Genomic DNA, 27,237 nt, shown 5'->3' with positions numbered 1-27,237 from the left:
AGTTAATCCTCAAATCAATATTTAACATAAATAATTCAGTCTCAAATGTATGTTCAAGGATGAAGTACTGACACCATCAAGGAATCACTTTACCTTGCAATTCAATAAAACGGGTACCACTTTATGACATCGGAAAGCAAACTTCTGCGCAAGCCTAACACCACCATATATACTGTTTAAGAAAAAATGTAAGGTCAATTAGAACTAGACTGAACTGATTTTATTTCCTTCCAAAAAGAATAGACACTAATTTAACTGTATACAGAATTTAATTTAACTATAACTATACAAGTTTCAGTATATTGTCCTGTTCAAGAACTTATATAAAAAAATACTGCCAAAATTCTAATGCATACTTTACAATTAAATGCCCCATCTTTCTTTCTACCCCTAATAACCTCAGACTAGAGCTGCAGTGTTCAGATTATGTACGTACGGATGGAAATTCCCTTGCTCTTCAGTGTAGTTTCGTTATTGCCCATGTTTTTTCCACTACCACCAAAACTGGACTCAAAAGTAAGTTTTATAGTATTACCAATGAAAAATTTTATGAACCTTGTAAGAACAGAATTCAGAAAAATTAACAACAGTTTTTACTATATTAAAATGTCACATCCCTCTAAAAAATAATACTTATGCATTTCTGTGCATATTCTTATATTTATTAATCTGTCACATTTTACCCTAGTATCTGCAAATTTCTTACTTTGAACACTTGAACAAATGAGTAGTAACCACTTTTAGTTAGACCATCAAAACTCCATCAAGTTCTCTGAGAACTCCGAGTTCCTGTTTTGAAGTAAAAGGTGTCCAATGAGGTTCCAAGAATTTTCATCATTATACTCAAACAAGTTAGCCAAAAGAAAAAGACAATTTTCTTTTTTTCCTGGTACAACTACTCAAATCCTACCGTTCCCCCACTTTCCATTGTTATTGCATATAAACCTCCAAGATTCCTTACCTTGACTAAACAAAGGTGCCCATTTAGTTATTTACTGTACTGTTTTACCTAGTTGCTGTCCAGGCACACTGACAACTCCCCACTACACTGCCAAGTCTCCAAATCCACCGTTCCAGTTAATGGAAGTCTAAGTCACTCAAAAACAGAATTACAGTCACCAATTCTGTCTAGGTATACCACCTGACGTGGCATTATGTAATTTCATCACAAATCATTGTAATTGAATGCAAAGTAAAGGAAACTTGAGTTTATTTAGCTTCCAATTTCTGGGTGGTCAAGAGGAACTAGGACTGCTCTGGACAACAAAAAAAAATAGACTGTGCTTACAGATCATTTTCTGCCATATTCTTTCTTTAGGACCACTGTTTTATTGTTGCCCTTTCTATTACATGGGATGTACATATTATCAGGTGTTAATAAAAGGTCAGTGCCTGTACAATACATTCTACAACTGAGCACCACTTTCCGTAACTGAACAGGCAAAGAAATTACACTGAACATCAGCATCTGGCAGTATTTCTCCAAAAAAAGTGACTAAAATGGGTTTAAATTGATTAACACTATTAAATCACATCTAATATTTGATACTACATGATTTCATTACAGCTATACGATACAATTATACAAAATGTGTTAACATCAAAGAATACAACCAAAATTAAGATAGCAAACAAAACCTATATAACTTTTTTTCTTTACAGGAAAATACTTTTGAAGTATGCATGTAACTGCCCATTCTTTTAAAGAAAATCTACCGCAAGCAAAGTTATCAACCTCCAGAAAAATCACACATAGCATTACTACGCATATCCCCAAAAAGTGTACAATATGCACACTTGGAAAATACAAAATTAAAAAAATTGTAAGCAACAGGTGAGCTTCATATTTATAAGAATGTGAAAAGAAGTCCAATTTTAGCACTGTTGTATAAAGAATTGTCTTTTTTGATGCAAGTTCATGAACTGACCCCCTTCAGTTGGGGCCACACTTTACAAAACACCGTGTTCTTGAAACGGGATTACAGAGCAAGGTAGAGCATCTTAGCAACGTCACCTTAAAGTTTTTTTTGTGGGTTTTTTTTTCTTTTTATTTACTACTTATCAAAACACGTCCTTTAGGTTTGTAGGGTTCTTTTTTTAAAATTCTTTCCTAGAAACAATATACAAAGGGGAGGCATATTTATTTCCAATTCATACTCCTGTAAGATGCTTAGAGTTCAAGAACTTTCTCCTCCAACTTTCACTGGTTGTTTTTGGCCTTAGCGTGTGTTAAGATGTGAGATTTCAGGTTAGTTGATTGCGCAAACTTCTTATTGCAGCCGTCAAATGGGCAAACATAGGGCCTGTCGCCAGTATGAATTCGCACATGTGTGCGTAAATTGAAGTCCAGTGAAAAACGCTTTCCACATCCTTCAAACGTACACTGTTGAAAGGAAAAGACATACTCCATTAGCTAACAAAAGTAGTATTCATTTCAATCACTGATAGAACAGTATTCCTTAAATCCCTAGACTGTACATACATGAAGCTAGATGCTGAAGACTATTATAGGTGAAGCTGTGAGCATCACTTTTAAACTGTATTTAAAAAATAAAATGAATACTTCAAGTTGGTTTACCACAGTAGTATATCTATCTTCAAAGAGGGAAATAACTTCCAGCTTGCAAGCAAATGCTTTCACTAAAAACACATTCTCTGCATATGAAACAGTATTTTGCTATGCTGTACTAGAAAACAGAAACAGTGTTTCACATCAGAATTTCCCTCTTTTGGTGATAACTTGCAAAGATTTGCTCATTTTACCAGCTTTACTTTTAAGATGGACTCAGAATACAAAAGCCAGAATGTTTAGTGGCAAACACTTATTTAAAACACAGCAGCTGCAGCATACACATCTAAGTGAATGCCTGAAGATTGTAAGTCAGGTTTCTGAAATAATTAATTAAAAAAAAAATCAACAAAAAATACGTATCTTAAATGTGTACTGGAGAATGCAGATATGCTCAAGACTATGAATACCTATAAAGAAGATTTATAAGGAGTATAATATGAAGTAGGCAGGGGACCTCTGGTGGCAGAAGCTCACGTGACTTGATATGAAAGAGATTCAGTGACTACCATCTTTTTTCTGAAAACTGATTAATGCTGCTACTGAAGATTAGTATCATGAGTCAACTGAGCAAACAGCCCCAAGTCTCAGTTGTCCACAAGTACTAAGTTGAAAAGATGAGGAGGAGAAAGAGACATTTTCCTCATTCAGTAGTAACTGCAGACTTCATTTTTAAAGTGGGTAACTTCACATTATATTTTGGAAGGTATCTCCCATGTACACAAAATGTGCTAATTTCTAACAAAAGTCCATGGAAATAGTTAAACGATAGCCTAATTAGCTTAAGGGAACTTACAATTTTTAAGGTGATCATTCAGTGCCTCATCTGATTTTAGAAAAAAACATAATATCCTCAAAGTCACATAGAAGCTAGGTTACAGTTACAGTCTACACATGTTTACCAAATAAATTGTGGTACTTCTGTCTGGAGGTTAACAATACCTGAAAGGGTTTCTCTCCGGTATGAACTAGCTGATGTCGCTTTAGTTTTGAGCTCTCCACAAAGGCCTTGCCACATTCTGCACATACGTGTACTCGAGGGCCATGAGTGTGCAGATGCTTCCTCATGGCAGAGTTGTCCCTGAACATCTTTGTGCAGCCCTTAAAAAGAACAGTGAAACTCAATTAGTAGATAAGCTAGTTCTGATAAAGACAGTTTTATCTGCTACAGTACAAGCATTTAAAATGCTCTTATATCCTGAATACTTTCTTAAAAGTTGGCGCTGAAAAGGAGACCCCTTACATTTATTTTTAAAAAGCAATACCAAGAAAACTGATCATTTGAAAAGCTGGGGGGAAAAAACAAAACCCAACCCAAACAAAAAAACCCCAAACCCTCTCCTCGTTTAGTATTAGGAATCATGTGCAGTCAAATGAATTATAGGACAGTCTCATGAAGAAGATGCAGCTCTGATAGAAGCAAATGAATAAACCAAACAAAAGCACTTACAGTTTCAGGGGAAAAAAAACCCCAAAAGACAGAATGATAGTTCATGGATACCTATGGTATATTCTGAGCACTACAGTAATATAATATATGATATAGTCTCTAACATACCACAGATTACTCTCTAGTACCAATTTGTATGTGCACCACCCCATCTCCCAACATTCTGTCCTCTTCCTTCTCATTCCTGAGAAGAAATGGAGCAAGAGGCTTTCCAGCACGTCACAGCTTACAGAAACTACTCTGCCCAAACTGGCAGTTAGCAGATTGATCACTACCACGTTGAGACATAAAGAGACTGCCACTGCTTCTACAGTTACGTACAAAGTGATACTGGGCACCTGAATAAGGTAGGAGAATCTCTGAGTTAGTGCCAACTCAACCTAAAAGCAAAAGATACATTAACTCAGGTACAGCATCAGAAGTCTTAATCTGGGGTCCATACTTCATCGGCACAGGAATACTACTTTTGATTCCAGAGTAAACTTAAGCAAGCAGCGACCTGTGGCTGTCTTTACCCAATCTTTCTATAGCTTTTTTCACCTTTTAGTGACACTCAATAGACATCTGTCAAATGTTTTATGAATGTCTTCCTCAAGGTTCAAAATCCCTCATAAAATCCTATTAACAACTGTAAATTCTATCTGTACTCCAAGTGATGCTGTTTCAACTTAGGTAAAACTAGTCTACCAACATCACTGTGTTATGAGGCATAAAATTCAACAACAGAACCTAAAGGAACAATCAATTGCTACTCTTAAATTCTCCCGGCCTCCTATTTGGAAATTATTTTTTTCAAAACTAATAACCACATTTAAATATGCCTTATTTCTTAAAAAAAAGGGGGAAATGCCCCTTTCAAGAAGAGTTCTCTCTTCAGGCACTGGAATTTCTTTGGCTGATTTAAGAAGTGTTGTGCCACCATTCATTGCACATAACAGAACCAGGTGGGGCAAAGCAGCCCCAAAATAAACTACCATCAACTTTTTTTGCATTTCTTTCAAAGCCCCTGCTTGCCTCAGAGGAGCAGTCACCTATTCTACACTATTCTTATTTTTTAAACTGAAGTCATAAATGCACAAAGCCTAGAAACACTAGAAGAGAGAAAATGGAAGGACAGAATATTCTTTTTTTCCCCATTTAGATGAAGTTGAGGCCATGAAAAAGTAAATTAAAGAAATGAAGGCAGCATTCCTCAGTATTGTAAGGAGTAACTGTTCCGGTATCTCCCCATACTATACCATAATAAAAACATGACACTTGTAGAATGTGAAGAATTGGAAATCAATATAAGCACAAAGAGGAATCTTTCTGACTATGGCTGTCAGAAAGAAGCCTTCTATTCATGCTCTCTAATGTGTACTGTTAGCTATCTGCCCTGACTATTTGCTTAGGCTCACACTTTTCTAGACCAGAAGTCAGCAAGATTGTATTTGTCTTTTCACTACGGACTTTCTGTTAGTTAACAGAAAACTAACTTTCTGTTAGCTAACAAAAGCTGCAGTAAAGCTGGATGCTACCAATCTCGGTGACTGGCAACATTTAGTCAAGACAGAGGCTTCCCTGCCTCTGATCCCGGTGGATCAGAATCATATCTGTAAGATGCCTCTCTCTCTCTTTCAAGATGCTGTACCTTCCAGCTCTGCAGAATGTAATTTAAAGTCTTCCAATAATGCTGACCTTGGCATTTGCACCATAAATTGCTGATTCCTGATCTAGACTCCAAATCTGTCATAGTTTCCAAGCAGAGGATATATAGATCTTAGGAACGTACTTTGAACAGCTTTCAGAACATTCTTTCAAGTATGTAATCTTGGGTGGCAGGAAATCACAACAGTAAAACCAGCATGTTAGGGACTGTGCATCATGGTTACCAGAAGATTAGGGATGCACTAACCTTAAGACAAGGAACGGGAATAATATATTATTCAAGTGAAAGGTTTTTAAGGAAGCCTCTAAAGAATGATAACTAAAATACAGTTAACTGAGTGTAGTCTATTAACAGTAAGATATTTTAGTTATTCATTCTCCAGAGAAAACATCAATACAAAATTCTGGCCTACAAATTGCTACCTATTCAGAAGCTGAGCACTTCACTTACTTTGTGAGGACAAGCTATCGTTCGTGGAGCATCATCTTCTTTAATTTTTCTTGGTTTCATTCTTAAAGATAAAAAAAAAAAATGCATTAGTAGAAAAAACATTAGTAGACAGCTCTTCTCCCATAACTGCCTACATAATGCACACATTTATTTTATAGTATTACGTGCATCAGTAGTACTCAGTTTTCAAAACCTTCATAATAATATTAAGAGTATAATTTGGCATTTGGAAAGTTCAGCTTTTCCAGAAGGACCTCTCAAATACAGAATAAGACATTTAATACTACTTTCCTAGTCCTTTGAATATGTGGAAATAGAGGGGGTTTTTCTGACCTATACTGATTTTAGTTAGGAGGTTTTGTCTGAAAACTCTGGTTTTGCTGGGCCAGTACCCATGTGCCCTATTTATCGTCACTTCCTCTGCATCCCTGCAGCAGGACATGAAGGACTGAGTAGCCTCAATCATTCTTCAGTATTTTTACCACACAAGACTTCAGAAGAAAACTCTACAGAAGCAGGGAAGGCAGGCAAGTTGTGGAATCTACATAGACAATGTAGACATCCACAGAAACTGCAATTATTCTTACTTTAAGCTACTGTACACATGGATTCCGCTCTTGGCAACTGACAAGCAATCATCTGTTTACTCTTGGTCACTGATAAGGATCTTCACCACTACTTTATGGGCACCATTCTTCCACTGACTACATAAGGAGCCCAGCAAACTATTGCTTGCATATGTTAGGTGTTTCAAATACAATAAGACTCCCTGTAGACAACAATGTTAGAACAGTCCTGCTGTAACAACCACCTCTCTGAATGTCAGAGAACTGTCAGCTGTGTGGACACTATTCCGGGGAAGTGCACTGCCCTTTCACCTATCTTTATTTCTCAAACCTGTAGTGCTGTCTTCAAAAAGTCAAAGAGAAATGGTTTATCTCCACCTTATAGTGGAGGTAGGTATGTGTAAATAAATGCACCTCATGGAGCTAGGGATTCACTTAGATAAGTAATGAGATTTTGTGCATTCCAAAACCTTGCTGTAGAAGGGAAGCCAGTCTGTTTATGTGAGTTCCTGCATGACTTTTCCTGGTAAGACAATACAAGATAGTTCTGTATGATGAAATAGCTACATATCATATCCTTAAGTTAAACAAAAGATTTTCTGGCGTTCTCTCTAGTCTCAATTAAACAGAGATGAGTGGCTTAAATTTAACAAAAGAATTAAAATTATCAGAAACACTATTCTTAATGTTAAGGAGGAGAGGAGTCTTTTGCTATCCAAGACAGTTTTAATCCCCATGAGTTCAGTTCCTGGAAACAGATATGGAAGAACAGGGTTGGCGGAAGAGATTTCCAAGTAGTGCATACATGTATTTTTTTTTTAACATGCTTTTTTAATAATTGATCTGAGACTGGCTAAACAGCAACTTCTAAACATACAAAACAATTCCCAAGAACTGTAGGGAAAATAAGCTAAAATCTCTCCAGTTTGACCACGTAAGCATTTGTTTCCTTCCAGGCAGGGTCCAGTCTTTGATACTGTAACATTTCTATGCATAAGGCTTAAATCTGCTGTTTCACCTGCCTCCTTCACGTGGACAGATGAGAGGACAGGAATGGAAGGCCTTGTGAGGCTGAATTAAGGCAAGAGCAGTGAAAAACCTCCCTCAGAATTCCTGAAGACTAGGTCCAGAAAAATCTTACAACTTCCAATGTGATGGAGAAGTCTCCTATGGCTCTGTGGGCTATCATTTGTCCCTCAGAAACAATCTGACTCCTCTCAGTAGTGCAGATGTAGCACAGTTCAAATGATCACGTACGGACTAAGGCATTTTAAAGTTAGCCACTTCACAGACACAACATTAAAACCCAAGGATTTAGAGGCTGCATTTGTTCTTTTCTCTAAGTGGACATTTAGGAAACTCCTGCTAGCTCAGCATCTCCAAACTACACTGAATATGCACAGTGCTAACTAAAGAACACCGCAGTCTCCTGCAGGGTTAAAAATACAGATGAGACAAAAATATGGAAGCTGAAGACTAGGTCCAGAAAAATCTTACAACTTCCAATGTGATGGAGAAGTCTCCTATGGCTCTGTGGGCTATCATTTGTCCCTCAGAAACAATCTGACTCCTCTCAGTAGTGCAGATGTATGCAACAATCCTCTGGTTTACAGATACTAACAGCTCCTAGAAGACAGCTGTGAGGTATTTGTGTTGATGAAGTTCCTCTTGCACTATTGCCAGCAGCATACCTAAAAATTTCATCAATTTAAGGGCAGAGACATCCTGAACGCAGCAAACTATATCTGTTCCTGTAGACCACCCTCTTTATTATCTTAATCTTCCTGGTAAGTTTTATTTTTCCAAGACTACAGACCAGCTCAGATGACCTTATTGATTAAATTTAATTTATATGCCTCTGAGTAAAGTATTAAATACCTCAATCCAAACAAGTGATTGGGATTAACTGACTGACTACACTCTCCAGTGATGTTCTAGACTGACAGTGCTACAGGTACCAAGGCTATAGGAAAACACACACACACACAAAAGCTTTGTTACAGTAATAGAAAGCCAAAAGGGACACACAGAAGAACGCTTTGACAACACAGGAAATGAGAGAACACAGTGCCATAGTTTAATGCTGTTAGATAACAAACACACCTAGGGGACAAAGCTGGTGCCAAAAGCACCTCCTTTACTTCTAACTCTATCAACTTGTTGACTTGTTGGCCGAGTCATTCCCTCAGCCCCAAAAAAAACAAAGCAAAAAACTCCCAGGCTCAAAATCTGTGACCGTGACATCATCAGGACAAGTAAAAACACCATAGTTCTGAAGTTGTAACTGACCACCTGTAAAGGGAGAGACTAGACAAAAAAGGAATCACTAACAGGAGATGTGGTAAACATCTTTAGTGGGAAGTGCTTGCATTCTTTACACTTGGCATAAGATCCCACTGATCATCATGCTAAATCCTATTCGTAACTCGTGTCTTGCCTCTGGTATTAAGTCAATCTTTGAGAAAGAAATGCTGCAGCAATATCATCTGTAACAGGCTGTTGAAGTCAAGTGAGAGGGAAAATACCCTGGCCAGTGTAGTCAGGAAGCTTCTAGATCAGTGTAGTCAGGAAGCTTGAGGAACAAATCGCAGCAGAACTGGATGGTCAGACATGGGACAGACTGGAGCTTCAACATATACCTTACATTTTCCAGTTCAGTATCTGAGCAGGCACCTAATGTTCTGAGTGTCCATTCTGGAATAAGCTGACTTTTTAATTTTCAAGCTTTGTTTCTAAAGTCAGGAGTATCAGCCCAGCAGTATACTTGAACGTAAAAACATTCAGTCTCTACTGACTACAAAATTACAACAAAGTTTACCTAATAAAGGGGAAGATTTTAAATCTTTTCATTTCTCCTGGAAGTATGGGAAGTGGGCAACTTAAGCTTAAAACGCAGAACAAGACTGTGCATAAGCACAGGGTTCCATAGGCAACCAAGCTATTCAACAAAATAGAAGCAGACACTTCAACAGGAAGAGGCAGCAAATGGTGTCCAGGTTATATCTCAGTGCCACAGGCAGCAAAAAGCTGCTGGGCCCTTCATACACTTGGATTAAAGGCATGAGGGCACAAACACCACAGGCACAGCTACAACAGATAATTTTGTCAAAAATGTCGTCTTGCTCAGAAGGCTGTAGAATCCATATGGGCAATCACTCAAAGAAGAATTTAAAGACTTACATAGTCAAATGTATTAGAAAAAAGATTTTGGTCTTACTTTAAAATTAACTTTCTGCAAAAGGAGACCAGACTAGAACCTGGGCTGTTGGTCTTAATTACACTGTTGCAGGTAGCTCTTGCTGGTGGTTAAGACTTTTGGCTCCCACCCAGTAGAGCATCTCTACCAGCTCCGTCCAAGTTTTCTTAGCCTGAAACATTAATCAAAAACAGAACTCTAACACATACCACTATTTAAAGCAACTATACACACACACATTAATACCTGGGTGAAATTTCTGAAACGGCTGCCTTTGCAGAAAGTCAATTTACATGGCAAGACCAGAATTTTCATTTCTGCAGTGAGTTTATATGGGCCATGCCAAGTAGTAGCAACTGCAGACTAGCTAACTGCGAAAAACTAGCAAATGTACCTTTGGATCAAGGCACTAGGACACTAAGATTAAAGGCTAAATCTATTAACTTGTCTTGGGTGGGTGGAAGGAGGGAATGGGGGACAGCAGAAGGAGCAGGAAGGTGTGCAACCAAATAGCTTCGCAGAAAAAGCTCCATAAAAGCACACTCTCTTATCCATGCATAAAGAAGATTGAGTGAAATCACAGGTAAACCACTCAGTTCCTCAAAATAAAGCAAGCAGCTCTGTCACTGTGCAATATCAGAAAGTAATAACTACCTCCAACCACCCAGCTGAACTGAAAGAACTGTATCTTGACAGAACCAACCCCCACCCCACAATCTCCACAACCTTTTGTCTTGGAGATAGATCCAATTTTAGAAGTTCGCCACAAAAACAGAGTTAAGGCTAGGAATAAAGGAAATCTGTAAGTCAAAAACAATTAACAGTATACAATTTCCTCCTTGTTCCAATAGCTCCCTTTTTTGCTGCTGTTAAACTTCCATGTTCCCATATGCTTTCTTCTCCCTCTATACATATATCTAACCTAACCAGTATTACTCTCTCTCAGGCAACTCCTTTGACACATCCTAGAGATCTCTGATGACCAGCTGTGACATTCATTTGTGCTGATGACCACATCCCTAAGAATAGTTAGAAGAGAAGGAAATTATTCTCTATCAGTAGTGTCGCTGCCACTTCTGATCTGTTCCCTCACTCTGCCATTCCCCTTGTACTGTCCTGCTGAGGCAGAAATAACATGAGTGTCATGGCCCTATGCTGCTGCAAGAACTGATTTGTGCTGAGGAACTCCTGAAACTGGCTAGACTGGCTTTTGGATAAATAGACAAAAGGGAAGTGGTTGCAAGGCGTCCTAGGAATCTATCTACAACCAAAGAGCCCACAGCCAGTGTCTTAACATGCTTTGGTCACCGTTAGGTAGGAAAACTTCATAAAAAGAAAAAGTTCTTCACTCCAAGGCCCTGGCAAAAATAATTACTGGTTTTGTTCCAGTTATGAAGAATATGATATGTATAAGCAGAGAGAGTGACCTTTGCAGTGTGGTACAGAGCAAGAGATTCGCCCTCCCCCAGAAGAACACTTTGGGTAAAGCAATTGTCATTTTACTGCCCTTTAAGCTTCTCTGTAACAAGAACAAACCAGTACAAAAGCATATACCTTATAAAGAGGCCCAAGTCATAAATCTAGGTGACCAGAATGCTTTGTCACTTTTAAGAAGGGTGTCCAATTTCAAACTCTAATGCAGTTTCCTCTCCTTTGTTTTCTATCCATTTTGGAAAGTGGATAGAAAAGAAGGGCAGTCCTTACAATGGCTCTCCTTCAGAAAAGGTACTAAGAAGAGCAGATGATAAAGCCATGGAGAGTAAAGTTTTTACCACTAGGACCCATTACTGTGCCAATTTCCCAGCTATCGCATCTTCCCCTCTTATTTCTTAGTTTTACTGATGTCTGTATTCTGCTATCTTTAGCCAGTCATGTATCTGCCTGGCGGGTAAGAGGGAGGGAGAGGGGAATCAGGGATCTACTTTTTAGTGGCTTTGAGGGGATTTGCTGTATGCACCAACTAGAAATATGTCTGCTACTTCCCCACGCTTTTACTACCAAGCAGTTACGACTTCTTCACAGCTAACTAGAGAATTACTTGTAATCAATGTAGACTTGGATGAAACATTTTATTTCACTTGAAGGGACTTCCAGTGTCCCAAAGGTATCAAATGGAAACGTGGTAATTTATTAGGTTACATATCTGAGCAAATCATTCACAACTAATGTTTCACATTCTGATATGATTGCATAAGAGAAATCAACATTTTTTTTCTTTTTAATTGCATTTTTGAAGTGTACTAGAGAAAATACATGATTCCTACAACAGAATGAAATAATTTATAAAAGGTGCTAAATTGCCCAACCAGGTATAATTTATGGTCATTTATGGTCATTCCTCTATGCATTACTGAACACATCTTGATGCTCTGACACAGCTTGTTTATTCAGTGTTTTCAATAGTTTTAGAATGTATAAAAGCCTTTCCAGGAAAAACTATAAGAGTTCCAGTTAAAGGATCCGGATTCCTGCTACATGACTCAATGACAAATGCACTAAAAAAAAAAGCTGTGAAGACAATTTATCACAAGAAACAATATAACTGCTCGCTCTGCTAGTGCCACCTAGCCGCTGCGCAGCAGTGGTGTCCATTGCAACTGCTGAATTACTACAGCTGTAATTTTTTTTTTTTTTTAAGGGCTGCAGAGCCACAGAGGACTTCAAGCATCAAGTCCACCCCTGCCTTACCTCACACTAACCAGACCATGATCAGAACCTCCAGAACCTTGCCTGAAATCTGCTACCACTAGAATTCAACCTTTGCCTGTTTAAACTTAACCTCAGAACTTTGTTCCTAAGAATCAATGCAAACGTCTCAGTCAATTTATCCTTAATCAAAATAAGCTGCATGATTATAAACAGCGAATCTAGCCTAGTTTTGATCTACAAGTGTATAGTGAGATTCTTCCAACTACCTTAATGAAAACAGGAAAGCAACCCAAAGTGCTCTCAACTGCACAAAATACACTTAGTATACAGTTTTACTAGCCAGTTTATGCTTTCTTGTATGTGGACTGTGCACAATTCTTTTTTCAAGTCATCAAAATACAAATTTGTTACTCAACACCTTACTCAGTGCATGTGAAGCTACTTAGTAAGTTTAAAAGAACAGTTGCAACTTCAGCTGCTGCTTAAAGTTTTCAGAATACAGCTACTGAGAATTTCAAAATTCTGAACTGTAAAGTAATGAGCAATGCTTGAAACTTTCAGAGAACTTTACACTAAATAAACACATTATTTTAGCATGAATTCTAAATACCTAACTGTATTCCTAGGACCTCCAAACCCAATTCCAGTATATGTAAACCCAGTTTTTTCTTCCAGTTTGCTATGCAAGGTTTCTAGTGATAGTGCACACAGCAATCTAGATAACAAGACAATTGATCAGTATAAAAATAGTTTTATAGATATCAGTGCTTGAGTTCATGTTATTAGCTAAATGGAATCGCTTCAACATGCTACACTGCAAGACCACCAAGACCTTAAGAAGCAATATTCAAATTCTAATACACCCATATTCTTCAGCCTCAGCTATACACAATCATTTAAGATCTAACATACTACTAACACAGGTTTTTTCGGGGTTTTGTTTTGGGGTTTTTTGTTTGGTTGTTGTTGTTGGTTTGTTGGGGGGTTTTTTTGGGTGTTTTTTTTTTGGTTGGGTTTTACTCTTGTCTTAAAAAAAAAAAAAAAAAAAAAGTTTCACAGTCTTCAATTCTGACCAAGCAACAGAAAATGCTTGAAGTTTTCACGTATCTACAATTAAGCTACCAGAACAATTCTTCACAGGTTTTGGGCAACTTGAGGATATTGCTAAAGGTGATGTCCCCCCAAGTTGCTTACTCTACCACCATATATTTGTCTTATGACTGAAGTGGATTACATTTTATGTACTGTACAGAAATACATTAACAGAAAAGAGACTGTATACATAGAACTCAATCCATCCATCATCTGCTACAAATTCTAGCTCTAGAACTTCCTAGAACATTCCACCATGAATAAAAAGTGGTAATTTTAAATTACTGCCAGCTGCCACTATTTTCTCAACAGAAAACTAACTAAAACCCAAAGATGCAGTACATTTTACAATATTAAAAAATATGCAGACAGATCTGATAGAAGCAATCTGGTCATTTCAAGAAGCCCAAATCCAGGCAGCCATTTCAAGTGTTCAAACCAATCTAGAGAAAAATATTCAGTATTTCCATGGAGAAAACCCTATGAGAAACTATTTAAACTTCCTAACAAAAGATAGCTATTCAGTACTTAAACGTTTAATAGAACCAAAGGTTTCAGCATGTTTTAAAATAACTGAGAATACCATTCTAAGCACATGATGAGCAGAAATATGTAAGTAACATTTTAGAATTAAAATGCTATGTACACTCAGAGCATCACTTAAACATTTGCTTTCACAAAAAATTGTATTAACCTTTCAGCAGGTCTCGGAGGAAAACACAAGCATTTTGATCAACAATAGTAAAACAAGCAACAACAGTATCAATAGCTAGAGCCACCCACCACTTTAGATAAAACCCCATTTTCAGTTGTTTGTGATGTGTTTTTATACATTTCCAGATCAGACAGCCTGAAGCAGGGAGCAAGCCCAGCAAAACTACCTTACTAGGAGCCTTCAAAATCCATAGTTCATGGCTTTACTGAAAATAATTGTGGGATGAGGCTGTGCTGGCAATCCTCTGGTACAAACACACTGAAGTGTAACAGAACAAGCTTGTAAAAAGCAGCACGATCAAAGAGGTGAAACAAGAGTAGATGCATACACTGAACACCAAGATCCACCTAACCAAGAAGCCAGACCAGAACTTGTCTCAACAGTCCCTGCCATCTAGCAACTAGCTGAAAAACCCATTGATTTAAAAAAAAAAAAAAAGTATACTTCTCCCTCTACTAGCTGACCCAGGAAGTAAAAGTAACAATATCTGATCATCCACCTGCTCTAAGTGTCAGAATCGTGCACCAGAGCTCTGAAGAATATCCAGCTGGTAAAGAAATGAAAATGAGCGTAGCTTCATACATATGTTTTGCTTTCAACACAGGCAAAACTGATTACAGCAGCTGCAGGAAGCTAACAGTTGTGCTCAAATATTTGGAGACACCAGCATTAACGCTGCCCATGCACTGAGTGGATGAGTATGCCTTTGGTAATTACAGGCACATGCACACAAAGAAGGGGGCCAAGGAAACGCTGCAAAGGCAACCCTAATGCCACAGCTTCCAGGTGCCGAAGCAGGCTCCTCTGGTGACCTCACGGTTGCCCTCTGGTGGCCACCGGCCGCCCTGAGCACTCGGTACCAGGGCCAGGGGCTCCGCGGAGGCGGGGGGAAGGGAAGAGACACATGACACTTTCAGTACTTCCACAGCAGAACAAGAGCTTCACCTCTATTTGAAAGTAAAAGTCACCTTGTAACTCAGGTCAACGTATTGGTATGTAAACGAGTGACAATTCTGATTCACTAGAGGAAAATCCAAGCAGTATAGTTACCAATTGTGAAACTGCCATTATCAGTGGCACTTGAAAGTGCAAGACACAGGACTCCATTAAAAAGAAGTGTAAGACCTAGAGCTTAAGAAGTAAGAAGCAGGTGAAAGAGAACAGTAAGTGGCTTTACAAACTAAATATTGTAGTCTAGCTTTTTTGTATTGAACAACCTGAATACAGCATTTCACTTATCAGATCCTTTGGTGCTGAAGAATCTAAGGCTACTCACATGAAAGACACGTCCTGTCATGTCAAAGATGCAGTCTATCAATGTATTTAGGTCCTGCCTTACCCAACAAGAACTACAGACAAGAAGTCATTGAAGAAGTCACTGCTGAATATAAAACCCAGTTATTTTAACATGGTATCAGCTACTCTGTTCTGAATTAAATCCCTTGTTTCAGAAGATGATTAAATGGAACAGTAAGCCATAATAAATCTACCATTTATTTTGCCTAACAGTTTCATAATTAAACCAGTGAAAAGAAAACCATTTTAGTTTAAAGATCCTTTCTTCCTACTTACCTAGCAAATTCAGCCAGTTGTTTGGGGTCTGAGAGGTCAATGCCAGGTATTCCACCAGGAGGAAGTTTCTTCCCTGTCATGTACTCTGAGTAATCTGGAGGAGAATTCTCTCCAATGATCTGTTCTTCCACCACTGTTTCATGGTCAATATCTTTTTTATCATCTGAAATACACAAAATACTGAATTCAATACATACTAAAGATCAAAACAGCGTATAAGTTATTAGGCTGCATCTCAATACAAATTCATTGTTGCTGCACACTTAAAAGAATACACTGCACTTCCAGATTTCCACGCTAATTGTAAAGAGCGAAAAGACATCCATACAGTTACAGCATGAAGAACACAGAGAACACAGGGAGTGAGAAAAAAAAAGCAGAAGTCACATATCTACTTAAACACAAACAAATAAGGAAATAAGTAGAACAATCCTATGAATGTTGGCTGCATTTGAAAGATAGTGCACTTTTCCTGAAACAATGCCTAAATATTTAATTCCCTTAATCTCTTCAAGACTAACCTCCACCATACCCACTTTGGATCTCAACAGCAGTCAGTAACCACGCAAGCCTATCAGGAGTGGCAGATACTTACCCTAAGACATTAGGACTACTGATCTTTACTTCAGAGTCTTCAGACTTCCTTGACCTCCAACAGAAGTGTCACAGAGGGACAAGAAATCTAAAAATAACTGCTAATGGGCTTCAGCACCTGCCCATAAAAATTAAAGTTTTTCAACACTTGCAGACAGGTCTGAAAGAAAACAAAAAAACTAAACAGCATGTCTCCCTCCCAAGGGGGCTTCTTCCTTCCATGGCAGAGGCCAGCCTAAGCTCTTTCCCACTCTACTACCTAAAGGGATCATTCAGAGCCTTGATCTGCATGCCAGTTAAGATACCGCTATTTTATCTGCTCTAGAGCTCCTCCTATGGATTTGTTCTCAAGGACTGGAGTGAAATCAGGTGAAAGACCTGCTGTGGCTGTCTGCTCACCTTACAATATGCCAAGACACAATGTTTTCTCTCTCCTCTTGCTATTTTATAACAGGAACCAGAGAGACACAAAAAAGACGACAGAAAATGGAAACATCCACCTATGTTCCTCAGTGCAGTGCTCGCACCAGCACCAATCCTGTTTACCACCCTCAAATACACCTAGGACAACAGATGTATATATGGTTGTAACTACTCAGCTAAGTTTTAATAAACTTGCCACTACATTACGTCTCTTACCCTGTGTACAGGGAGCAGATTCGGCAAATCACTTTATACACAAAGGGCTTGTAAAGTCAAAGTATTTACAAAAATAACAGGAAGTTTTATTTTACAGGTAGTATTTAAGGAATGGAAATAGAAGGTGGTAGGACAGAAATAGTATTTCCCCAATTTAAAAAAAAGAAGGAAAACATAATGCAGGAAACAAATGAGGCAATGTTTTGGTTTTTTTTTTCCTAAACAGAAACACAGGCAATAACATTACTCATTACTCAGTAACTTAGGTTAGGAAAGAGAGGACAAAAGACACATGCAAATAAAAGAAATATACTAAGGACAAATTTCTATTCAATTTGTAATGCCTGCTTTTAATGTTTGCCACTGAGCTATTTCTAGAAATGTTACTGCTAGTTTGGGGTTTAATCTGATCTACCAGATCAAATAGCAGTTCATGTATATGTTCCATGGTGAAAGAGGAAAATAGACTCCAACACTGCAAAGACAGGAGTGTTAATAAGAAAATACTATCTGCAGCATTAAACTGGGAATAAACTACAAAATTGACTATTTGGACAATTTTTTTCTTCTACTCTAGTTTTCCATTCACCACACTACCTTTCAGTCTTTACCAGTGCTTTAAAGAAAGCAAGTGAATTTACCTTAAGCAAGGATTATACATTAAGTTTTACGGCACCTGCAGGAGTTACAAACTCAAGTCAATAAACCCCCAATTTGGCAACAATTTGTTCTTCCAAACAGAAGCTTGAGAAAAGATATTTAGCATTGCCTACACAGACAGAAAAGACCTTATGAAGCTCAGAAGAACATAGAATTTCTGGAAAGCTAGAAGCGATGCCTTCTCCATGCTGTAGACTAGAATGAGATCAGCTGCCTTCAACATACCCATTTCAACAGCTACCCAGCACTTCCAGTTTGACTGTTTGATGACATTCATAACAGAAACAAGTTTTCATTTCCTGCCTCAGAGCAGATGCATGAGTCAACAGGGAAATTTTGTATACATTCTTTAAGATCTTCTTTCCTTCCCTAGCGTAAAGGCTTGCTATTCCACAATGTTTTCTTGCCATTTGATGGCCAAACTGAAAGTCAGCCTTCAGTGCCTTTACTTCCCAAAAGCCCGCAAACAGAAATCAATTCCACAGCTATTCAATTCCACAGTCTATTGGAGTAAAACATGAAAAACTATGAACATAGTGCTTTGATACAGTAGAAAAATAAGAGAAAGTATCCCTTAATATATTGACAGTTATGTGAAAATAAAAAACAATCAAATTTTCCTGTACCAAAAAATGTATGTCTACAGCAGCACATACCTGCAGTTTTAAAAACTAATTTAAACCAAAACAGACTAAAACAACAACATACAAAACATTTACCTCAAAGTGTTATGTCAGGCTAACGTCCTTCAAGATAGAAGACCTGATTCACACCAAAAGTAAAATACCTTTTCAAAAGTAGCAGCAGACTTCAGTAGCTCTTTAGTATCCAGACCATCCTAGTTACAAACCACCCTATGACATTATCAACTCATTGGGAAAACAAAACAAAAACAACGCACAAAAAAACCCACACACTTATTTGGAAGAAGTTTGGAAGAACTTTACCAATGTCCTCTATGCACAAATTTATAACAAGTTTATTTGTGATCCCCTACCAACCTGGACTAGGCAGCTCAAAGTTTGGAGGCTAAAGTCCAAGCAAACTTTCACTCAGGCTGACAAGTTAACCAATATTCTCATTGCAAACAGGGCAAGTTGACTGCTTGATGTTTTCTGCCTTTAAGCAAGTCCTGGTGCCCACTACATCCAAACTACTCCTCCCCCCCCTTTTCCTCTCATGAAGCATGAGAGAATCAAACATAATGCATCCAAAGCAAAGCAAAACACAGAGCCACAACCCTGAAGTTCTAATGACACCTCTGGAGAAGTACAGTGCAAATAAGGCATAGTAACCCCATGCAGTTTATGCCCATGCCAAGCTAATCTGGATGCCACCCATACAAGCTAAATATGGACAAAGCCACGGAGCCAGTCAGGAAAAGGAAATTAACTACTATATACCATCTGATCTGCTTTGTTCTGTCCCTTAAAGCCACTTGAGAGTACAGCAGACTCAAATACAAGGCAGTCTGCTTAAGTGTGTATTTAGCACTATTCTTATAGATCTAATGCAGCTTTCTGTAAGGAAGTTGGAACATGATTTTAGTCCCATCTTCTGAAAGATATTGAAGATCTGAATGCATGTCAATTAGTTAATCACTTTATCTTCACAAAAACATGCACTACCAGTCACTGCAATAGCTATGCCCAGCATAGCTCATAAAGCTGTAAAATACCAATTTGTTAGAGACACCACAGATACTCCCCAACATCCTTCTACACCCAATTACATTAAGATAGATACCTAGTCTAAATTGGGTTGTTCTAGGTACCTGTTTAGGACATACCCAAACAAACCTTCATGTTCAGTGTCTTTCCATCTGCACTCCTCTCATGCCCTATATACATGCAATACACATCTTGAAATGGTGTCACTTCTGCACTTCAAAGCAAGTCAGTCAAACTTTTTTTACTAAAATTAGTGAAAGTTTAGCATTTTAGCCAGCCATATCTTTTGACTACTACTTAAAATATATTTCTACTAGTGAAATAGCCAGAAGTTTTAAGAGTACCAAGCCCAAGTACCAACTGAAGTAAAAAGAAGCCAGATTACTGGTTTATAAACTAGTAACCGCAGATTCCATGTAACAGATCACTGACAAAACATGGTAGAATCTGTTTCCCAAGACTTTATTGATTACCTTTTGCTCTTATTACCATGCTTTCTGCATCTCTTGCAGCCCTTCTGTTGCACAGAAAATCCATCCACCTCAGAACCCCGTTATTTCATGCATTTCTAGAATAGTAGGTAGCTCCAGCTGACATCTCTGGAACTCCCCAGCTTTATAAAATGACCCCCTTAACTCCCAACCCAACAGCTCTGTCAGTACTTCTGCCTCAGTTTTTCTTGATTTTAGCCATCATACTCCACTTCTAGATCCCTAATTCTCTGAGCCATCCTCCTCCTCTATTACAGAGCAGGGAGAACACATTGTTACTCAACCGGTTTTCCCCTGTGGAAAATAAGGAATGCAAAAGGGAACTCAGAAGGTACACTTGGTAGCAAGGTAATGAGACCTAATCCTATAGCTTCCTCCCCAAGGTACCAAGTTAAAAGACATTCTGCTTACCAACTAAATGGATGAACAACATTTAAGCTTAAATTTTCTTTTTATGATCACACAGTTAAACACATTTGTTTTTAGGAACAGCTGAAATGCAATTACATGATAAAGGATGTATTCAGCAACTGTGCAGTACCAAGGCACTGTGGTAACAGCTTGGTTATTGCTACCACATTGCAATCTCCTTAGGCAAATTAGTTCATTGGTCATGTTTGGAAGCAAAGAACCATAATTAGCTTGTTAAATAATACAGTTATTTAGCAGACACTTCTGAATGTTAAATTCCATTTTGCACAGTATGTCATTTTTTAACCTAATTGGCTGCTAGGTTACTTTCCCTCTGATGTGCCTTGCATGCAGACTGAGAACAGGTTCTTCTTTCCCCGTGTCACCCATCTCTTATTTCACACCACTGAGACATGAACTGACAAAAACACTGCATATATCAATAGTCATCATCTGACTTCAAAATCTGCGAGACACTGTGCCGAAGCACTATGACCTTCTGAATCATCAGCATACAAATGACATGGACCTCTCAGGGAAGGATCCAATAGCAAGTTAGAGGATTCTAGTTTGAAGGCAGGCTAAGAGGCAACTTGAGACATTTTAAGTGATGAACCACATTCATGTATTTCACTTTCAAAACTGAAAAGATATTTAAAACAGCTGCAGGAAAAGATCTACTTATCCTCTAATGTTCACTGGCAAAAATGTCAGGGCAGACTAAATGCTTATGGATACCAAAAGCCTATAGTGTTGTCTTAATCAGAGTCAGAAACAGATTATCATCTTAGTATTTTAAAGGAACCAGACAACGACTTTCTGCCTCCATCATGAAAAATTTTCATATAAGAAGCTGACCTATCTGTCACCGCAAAGAATTTTGGCCAACCTTGACACAGGCCCACAACTGAACTAAGCTACTAGTCTATCATTTAGACTATGTAAGACAACTGGTCAGACAGCAGATGATTATTTTTCTCACCCCTGCAACCTGGTAAAGTCAAATGAAAATGCTTCTTTTTTTTTTTTTTTAAGACATTGAAAGTTTTTTTAAGAAGTTTTGAAGAACCTTCTAGAAACCCAACAGGAACCCCCCTGAGTTTCCAAATATGGGTCCACAGCACAGGCTTCCTGGGTTATCAAGAATCATTTCCAAACCACACACATAACTTCTGCATCTTTGTCTTTCCCATCTAGGAATGAGCAGTTTAACATCTGTGGGCAATGATTAGTTTGGTTGTCCTATTTCAGCACTAAGCTTGAAGACTATCTATGCTAGCAATAATAGTTTAAGCCAACATCTATTTCAGGTTTGAAAGCTTGACAGAGTCAAGAGTCATTACCTAGAAGCAGACATACTTACACCAATACATTTTTCCCCTTCAAAGTTAAGCCCCAGCTGCTTGAAATTTCAGCATTTGGTGGAGCCAGCATTTCAGCACCACCCTCCCAAATGCTCCTGCATCTAAGAATCAGTCTGCAAGTGCAATCTGACCAAGTGATTTCTAATGACCCTTCCCCTCCTCCATCACTATTGTGTACCCAACCTGGAGACAGTCACTAAAGAGGATGAGTTGAATCTAGCAAAGGCACAAGTAAATTCCACCTCACAAAAACAAACTTTCCTAGTACAAATCCGGGTGTCTCACTTTAAGAGCACCATTAACTACATACAATTTTCTAAATCCATGACAGGATACCCCAATGAAAATAATGAGGATAGATATTAGACAATATAGAGAAAACACACTACAGGAACATGAGTAAAATATCCACCATATACACCTCTTCAACCCTTTCAGAAAATAGAACGCCTTTGTTCAGCTCCTATTTTCACATGTGAAGAAAGACAAATAATTCCATTCTGAAGATCTGGAAAGCTAATCTGAACTAGAACAAAGCACTCCTGTTTCAAACTAAACACTTTAAAGTAATCATGGGTCACAAATTTGATATCACCATAGATACCAAGGTGATAAGAGAAGTTATGGTAAGTCTAAACCGTTGCCAACAACAGTACTGCCACTTCTAAGTAACCACGTAACAAGACAAGGATTGAGTAGCCCCCTTTAATTACATTGCTATATATTTCACAGATTATTTCTACACATTTCAAGAGGTGCTACCAGGCATGTTATACTCACTTATGAACAAAGATTTATGATTGACTAAATTTGGTACCACCTGTGTACAAGCTAATATAGCAGCACTAGAAAACAGTAACAAGTAACTAATTCACATTGTCTTCCCACACTGTGGTGAGCAAAGTGCCCTTGTTCCCAATTCAAATACCCATGAACAGCAATATAGGGCTCATTGTTTTATCTTGATGCATGGGCTCATTTACTATTCGTCTTTTGATAAACTTTTTGCTAAGCATTTAAACCAAACGGTCAATTACATCAGTGTGCAAGCAAGTCTTTAATTATGTCAAAATACAGAGAAAAAACTACTATCTTTGTTCAAAATAAAGTATGCCTGATTCTGCAGGGGAACTTTAGTACAACTACCCTTTTGCAAGCCAGTAGTTTGTTCTGGGTTGGGTTTTTTTTTCCCCCAGTTTTGCTTCTTTTGGATTTTTCTGGCAACTGTTCCCCCTCTAAGATTCCAGAAAACAGACAATGAAGCCTCAGCATTTGACCACTTCAGACCACTTCTATAACATTCAATAAGCTGTGTAAGAGGCATAAAAGCCTATCTAATAGGCTCAGTAAAACTTATAACACTCTTAACTGAGCAGGTTATTACCAAAGGCTGTTTGAAGCCTGGGGGGTGTGTGTGTGTGTGTGTGTGTGTGTGTATAGGTGTGCATGCAGGGAGGGGAGGTCAAACTTTAATACTTTTCTTTCCCCTATATATTTTGTGGTTTTGCTTTTGGGGGGCTTTTTGGTATTAGAACTCAAGTCAGAATAGGTATTCTGCATCATGGATATAATTGAGTTGAATGTAGCAATGCAATTCAATCTCCAGTAAATTACAAGTGGCTATCATTCCCACTGAGCTTGCATGGTCATGCTCATAAAGAATAAAACCACTGAAATCAATAGGACTACCCTGATGTAAAAGCTGTGTACGCGGGAAGAGAATCAAGTGTATTGATTATACACATGCTTCACTTCAGTCAAGTAATAATCAGCACGCAGAAGCCCTAAGAAAGCATCCTATCAGGCACTCCGAATTTCAGAGTGCAAATGCATGCTCAAAATTGTCAGTTGATCTCAGTGAGGTCCTGTATTCTGCCAGCTCATGAGTCATACATCCACTTGCATTCAGCTATCTTCAGTAGCTTTCACAAACCAGAAGACTACATTAGTTTCTATTATCTTTTTTTTTCTAGGACGGTCAATTCTAAGAAAAAAAAAGCCAGCAAGTGGATTTAATTCAGGTTTCATACAATGATACACAAGAACATATAGAACCCCATTCTACTATAGAACCCTATTCTACTAAACCGTATTTGGGAAACTCTTGAATTAAAGTTCTTGGTTCATCAAGAAGCAGGGAACTTTGATCGGACTCATGGGGCTGTCAAAGACTATATGCCAGAAGTGTCATACACTCTATCAAACTTGCTAAGTAATCACCTATATTTCAAAAGGGAGTAAAAATCAGAATCACCATTCTTTCCATCTTTTCAGACAAGAATTCAGTCATTCAATACACTTTTCCTTCAACACTCCCCTTTCTAAAAACTACTGGTCATTCACGAACATCACAGAGAGCAAACATTTTAGACTACATCAGAAGCTTAAAGAGGATCTTTATCTTACTAGACTCTTCAAAAATTCAAGAGCACAAAAATTATGATATGCAAGAGGGATTACCAGCCTACTACTCAAAGACCACACACCAATTTAAATATTACATGAATCGATATTATTTGACCACTCGTTTTCACACTTGCATAACTTCAGCACAGAACTTTGACTACACAGCCTAGCTTCCAGCAATACATTTTTTGTAAAAAAAAAAAAAAATTAAACAAAAAACCCTATGTGCCACAAGTAACACTTTTCTGCTGACTAAAAAGACTCCTTCCACCCCACCGCCCCCTGTATTTTAAAGGAAAGAATCAGAAAATCGTGGCAGATAAAATAAGTGGGAAGGGCAGGCGCATGTCAGGTTTATTCCCAGTCCTGCAGATACTAAACACCTTCACAAGATTTTATTCCCTTTAAGAGACACTCCCACAAAAAAAATCCAACTCCTCAAAAACCATACACCATCTCACACAAGGCGGACTCTCTGCGCCTAGTTAAAAAGCCTATTTAAAGCTTTAGACCTAGCCGAGGAAAAGCTGAACGGTCTCCGAGCGTCAGCTAGGAATTGCTCCTTCCCTCCCCGCAGCTCCCCGGGACGGAGGTCTGCCTCTCGGCTGTCAGCCCCTGGCCCCCGACCAGGGGATTTCTGAAGGGCCGGTTGGTTGCGGCCGCCCCCTCCGAAGCCGGCGAGAGGCGCGGGCAGCCCCCGCGGCGGCGAAGAGGTGCTTCCCCCTCGCCGGCACCGCTGGCTTCGGGCGGGAAGGCCCCACCCACACCCCGCCTGGCTACCGCAGCGGCCCGGCGGGCCGGTGCCGGGCGGCCCCCGGGCCCACCCCCACCGGGCGAGCTGTAAAACGGTATTTCGGGGAGATCGCCGTCCCCGGGCCGGGGAGAGCCGGCGGGGCGGGCGGCGCCGGGGCGGGCGGTTCTCCCCCCCACATAACGGTCACGGCCCGGAGCACACGCCTCATCCGGGGCCGCCGCCCGCGTTCGGCATTAAAATGCGGCCCAATGGGGCCGCGGGTGCGCGGCGGCGGCAGCGCGGGGCGGGAGGGAGAGGAGCGGCAGGCGGGGAGCCGGCAAGGCAGCGGCGGCCGGGGAGGGGACGCGGGCCGGCGGCGGGCCGGGGAACGGGAGGAGAAGGAGGACAGAGGGCGCCGGGAGGCGCGGGGGGCGGCGGCCGGGGGAGGGGAGGGCGAGGGGCAGGCGTGGAGCGAGCGGCGGGGCGCCGCGGGGAGCGGCGGCGGCAGCGGCGGGGCGGGGACGGGGGGAGAAGCGAGGAGGCTGGGTTCGCCCCGCACCCTGTGCCCGCCCGCACACCCCGCCTCCCCCTGCTGCAGAAACTACGCCATTGCGGCCTAGTCCTGGAGCCAGCGGCGCGCTGCCTCCCTCCCTCTCGCACCCCCCTCAGCCGCCGCCATCTTGGCGGCCGCCGCCATCTTTCCTTCCCCCCGCCGGAGCCGGGCAGGAGCAGCGGCGGCAGCAGCGCAGACCCCGCCATCTTTTCGGGGAGCCGCCATACTTGCCCTGGCGATGAACATGGCGGCGCCCATCACACACATCAAAACATGGCCTCCCTTCAAAACAAAACTGTCCGAGCTGAGCCGGGCAGCCGCCGGCGGGGCCTGGGGCCCGGGGAGGGAGGGGTCCGGCGCGCACTTACCCGAGGCCCACATGGTGACCGAGAACTCCCCCTCCAGGGTCTTGATCTGCACCTGCTTCTGCTCCCATTTCCTGCCGCCGCCGCCCTCGGCCCCGCCGCCGCCTCCCCCGCTCAGGTAACTCTTCTTGCTGCTCTTCTTGCCGCTGCCGCCCTTCTTAACGCGGCCTCCTCCGCCGGCCGAGGAGGAGCCGCCGCCTCCGCTCTTGCTGCCGGCGGCGGCCACGGTGACCAGGGTCTGCTCGATGTACTCGTCCTCCCCGGCGGGGGCCGGCACCGGGATGAGGATCTGGTCCTCGAAGCCGTCGTCGGCCCGCAGTCCGTCCGAGTCGTCTCCCCCTACCACCTCCTCGCGGGTCTGCACCAGGATCACCTCCTGGTGGTGGTGGTGCAGATGGAGCTGTCCCCCGCCGCCGCCGGCCGCGCCGCCGCCCGCCCCGCTAGGGTCCCCGTCCGAGACCAGCGGCTGCAGCGCGATCATGGGCTGGTGGTGGTGGTAGTGATGGGGCGGGTGGTGCGGGCCGCACTCCTCGCAGCACTCGTCCTCGTCCTCCTCTTCCTCGTCCTCCTCGCCGCCCACCACGGTGGTCTCGATGGTCTCCACCGGGATGGTCTCCACCTCGATCTCGTGCAGCTCCACGATCTCGGCCGGCATCTCCGAGCCGTCCGTGGCGATGTACAGGGTGTCTCCCGAGGCCATGGCGGGGCGAGGGGGGGAGAGAGCTCCGCGGGCGGCGAGGGGGCTCCCGTCCGCTCCCCTCGGCGGATGGTGGGGCTCGGGCTCCTCTCGCTTCCCCTCCTTCTCCTCCTCCTCCCCCTTCCACACAAACACCAGCTCCTCGCAGCCAGCGAGAGGGAGGCAGCCAGCCAGCCGCCAAATCCCGGCTACGCTCCCTCGCGAGACTTCCGCTGCTGCCGCCGAGACGGACCCCAGCCCCGGGAGGCCGCTGCCGCCGGGAACCGCCCCCCCGCCGCCACCCGGCCAATCGCACCGGCCGCCGCGCCCACGGCTCACCCGGGCGAGCGAGGTAGCCTACGGGGGCGCGCCGTGCCGCAGCGGCCCGCCCATTTACTGCCGCCGGCCTATCAAAGAGCGCTGCGAGCGCGGAGCGCCCCTCCCGGCGCTGAGCAGCCAATCGGCCCGCGGCGGTGTCACCCCCTCTGCCGCCCGCCCCGCCCCTCCCTCCCTTCTCGCCCCGCCCCGCGCGGAAGCACCGCCCCGGCCCCGCCGCCCATGCGGGCCGGCGGCCTGGTGGTCCGTCCTGCCCGGCGCTCCGCGCTCCCGGGTGCTGCGTTGTCCTCGCCGCCCCGTCCTCTCCTCCCCGCCGCCGGGGCAGGCGCTTCCCTCGCCACGCGCCCGCACGCTCTGCCGAGGCACCGGCAGGTGGCGTGCCAGCAGCCGCGCCGTTAACGGCCGGCGCGCGGCCCTGTCGGCGGGCGCGGG

At 41.7% G+C, this 27,237-nt stretch overlaps 1 protein-coding gene across 1 annotated transcript; it reads right to left on the bottom strand.

The window, feature by feature from the left end:
* Positions 1–205: 205 nt before the first annotated feature.
* Positions 206–26,724, bottom strand: YY1 (YY1 transcription factor). Its single transcript, XM_075503577.1, has 5 exons — positions 25,797–26,724; positions 15,908–16,070; positions 6,118–6,178; positions 3,512–3,670; positions 206–2,383 (listed from the first exon to the last, which is right to left on the bottom strand). The coding sequence occupies exons 1-5, from the start codon at positions 26,491–26,493 to the stop codon at positions 2,201–2,203; spliced, it is 1,263 nt and encodes a 420-aa protein (XP_075359692.1). The 5' UTR covers positions 26,494–26,724; the 3' UTR covers positions 206–2,200.
* Between the last annotated feature and the right edge of the window lie 513 nt (positions 26,725–27,237).

The sequence above is a fragment of the Mycteria americana genome, chromosome 5 (assembly GCF_035582795.1).
Source record: "Mycteria americana isolate JAX WOST 10 ecotype Jacksonville Zoo and Gardens chromosome 5, USCA_MyAme_1.0, whole genome shotgun sequence".
Classification (NCBI taxonomy): Eukaryota; Metazoa; Chordata; class Aves; order Ciconiiformes; family Ciconiidae; genus Mycteria; species Mycteria americana.
Note: the sequence above shows the minus strand (reverse complement) of the source record. Positions and strands in the feature narration are given on the sequence as shown.

What these genes read in the sequence shown, in the direction of transcription:
- YY1 (XM_075503577.1), bottom strand. Translation starts at nt 26,493, where the DNA reads ATGGCCTCGGGAGACACCCTGTACATCGCCACGGACGGCTCGGAGATG. An exon ending in CAACTGGCTGAATTTGCTAG is followed by an intron (nt 6,179 to 15,907) that starts GTAAGTAGGAAG and finishes TTTATCTTTAAG; the next exon opens with AATGAAACCAAGAAAAATTA. An exon ending in CGATAGCTTGTCCTCACAAA is followed by an intron (nt 3,671 to 6,117) that starts GTAAGTGAAGTG and finishes GTTCTTTTTAAG; the next exon opens with GGCTGCACAAAGATGTTCAG.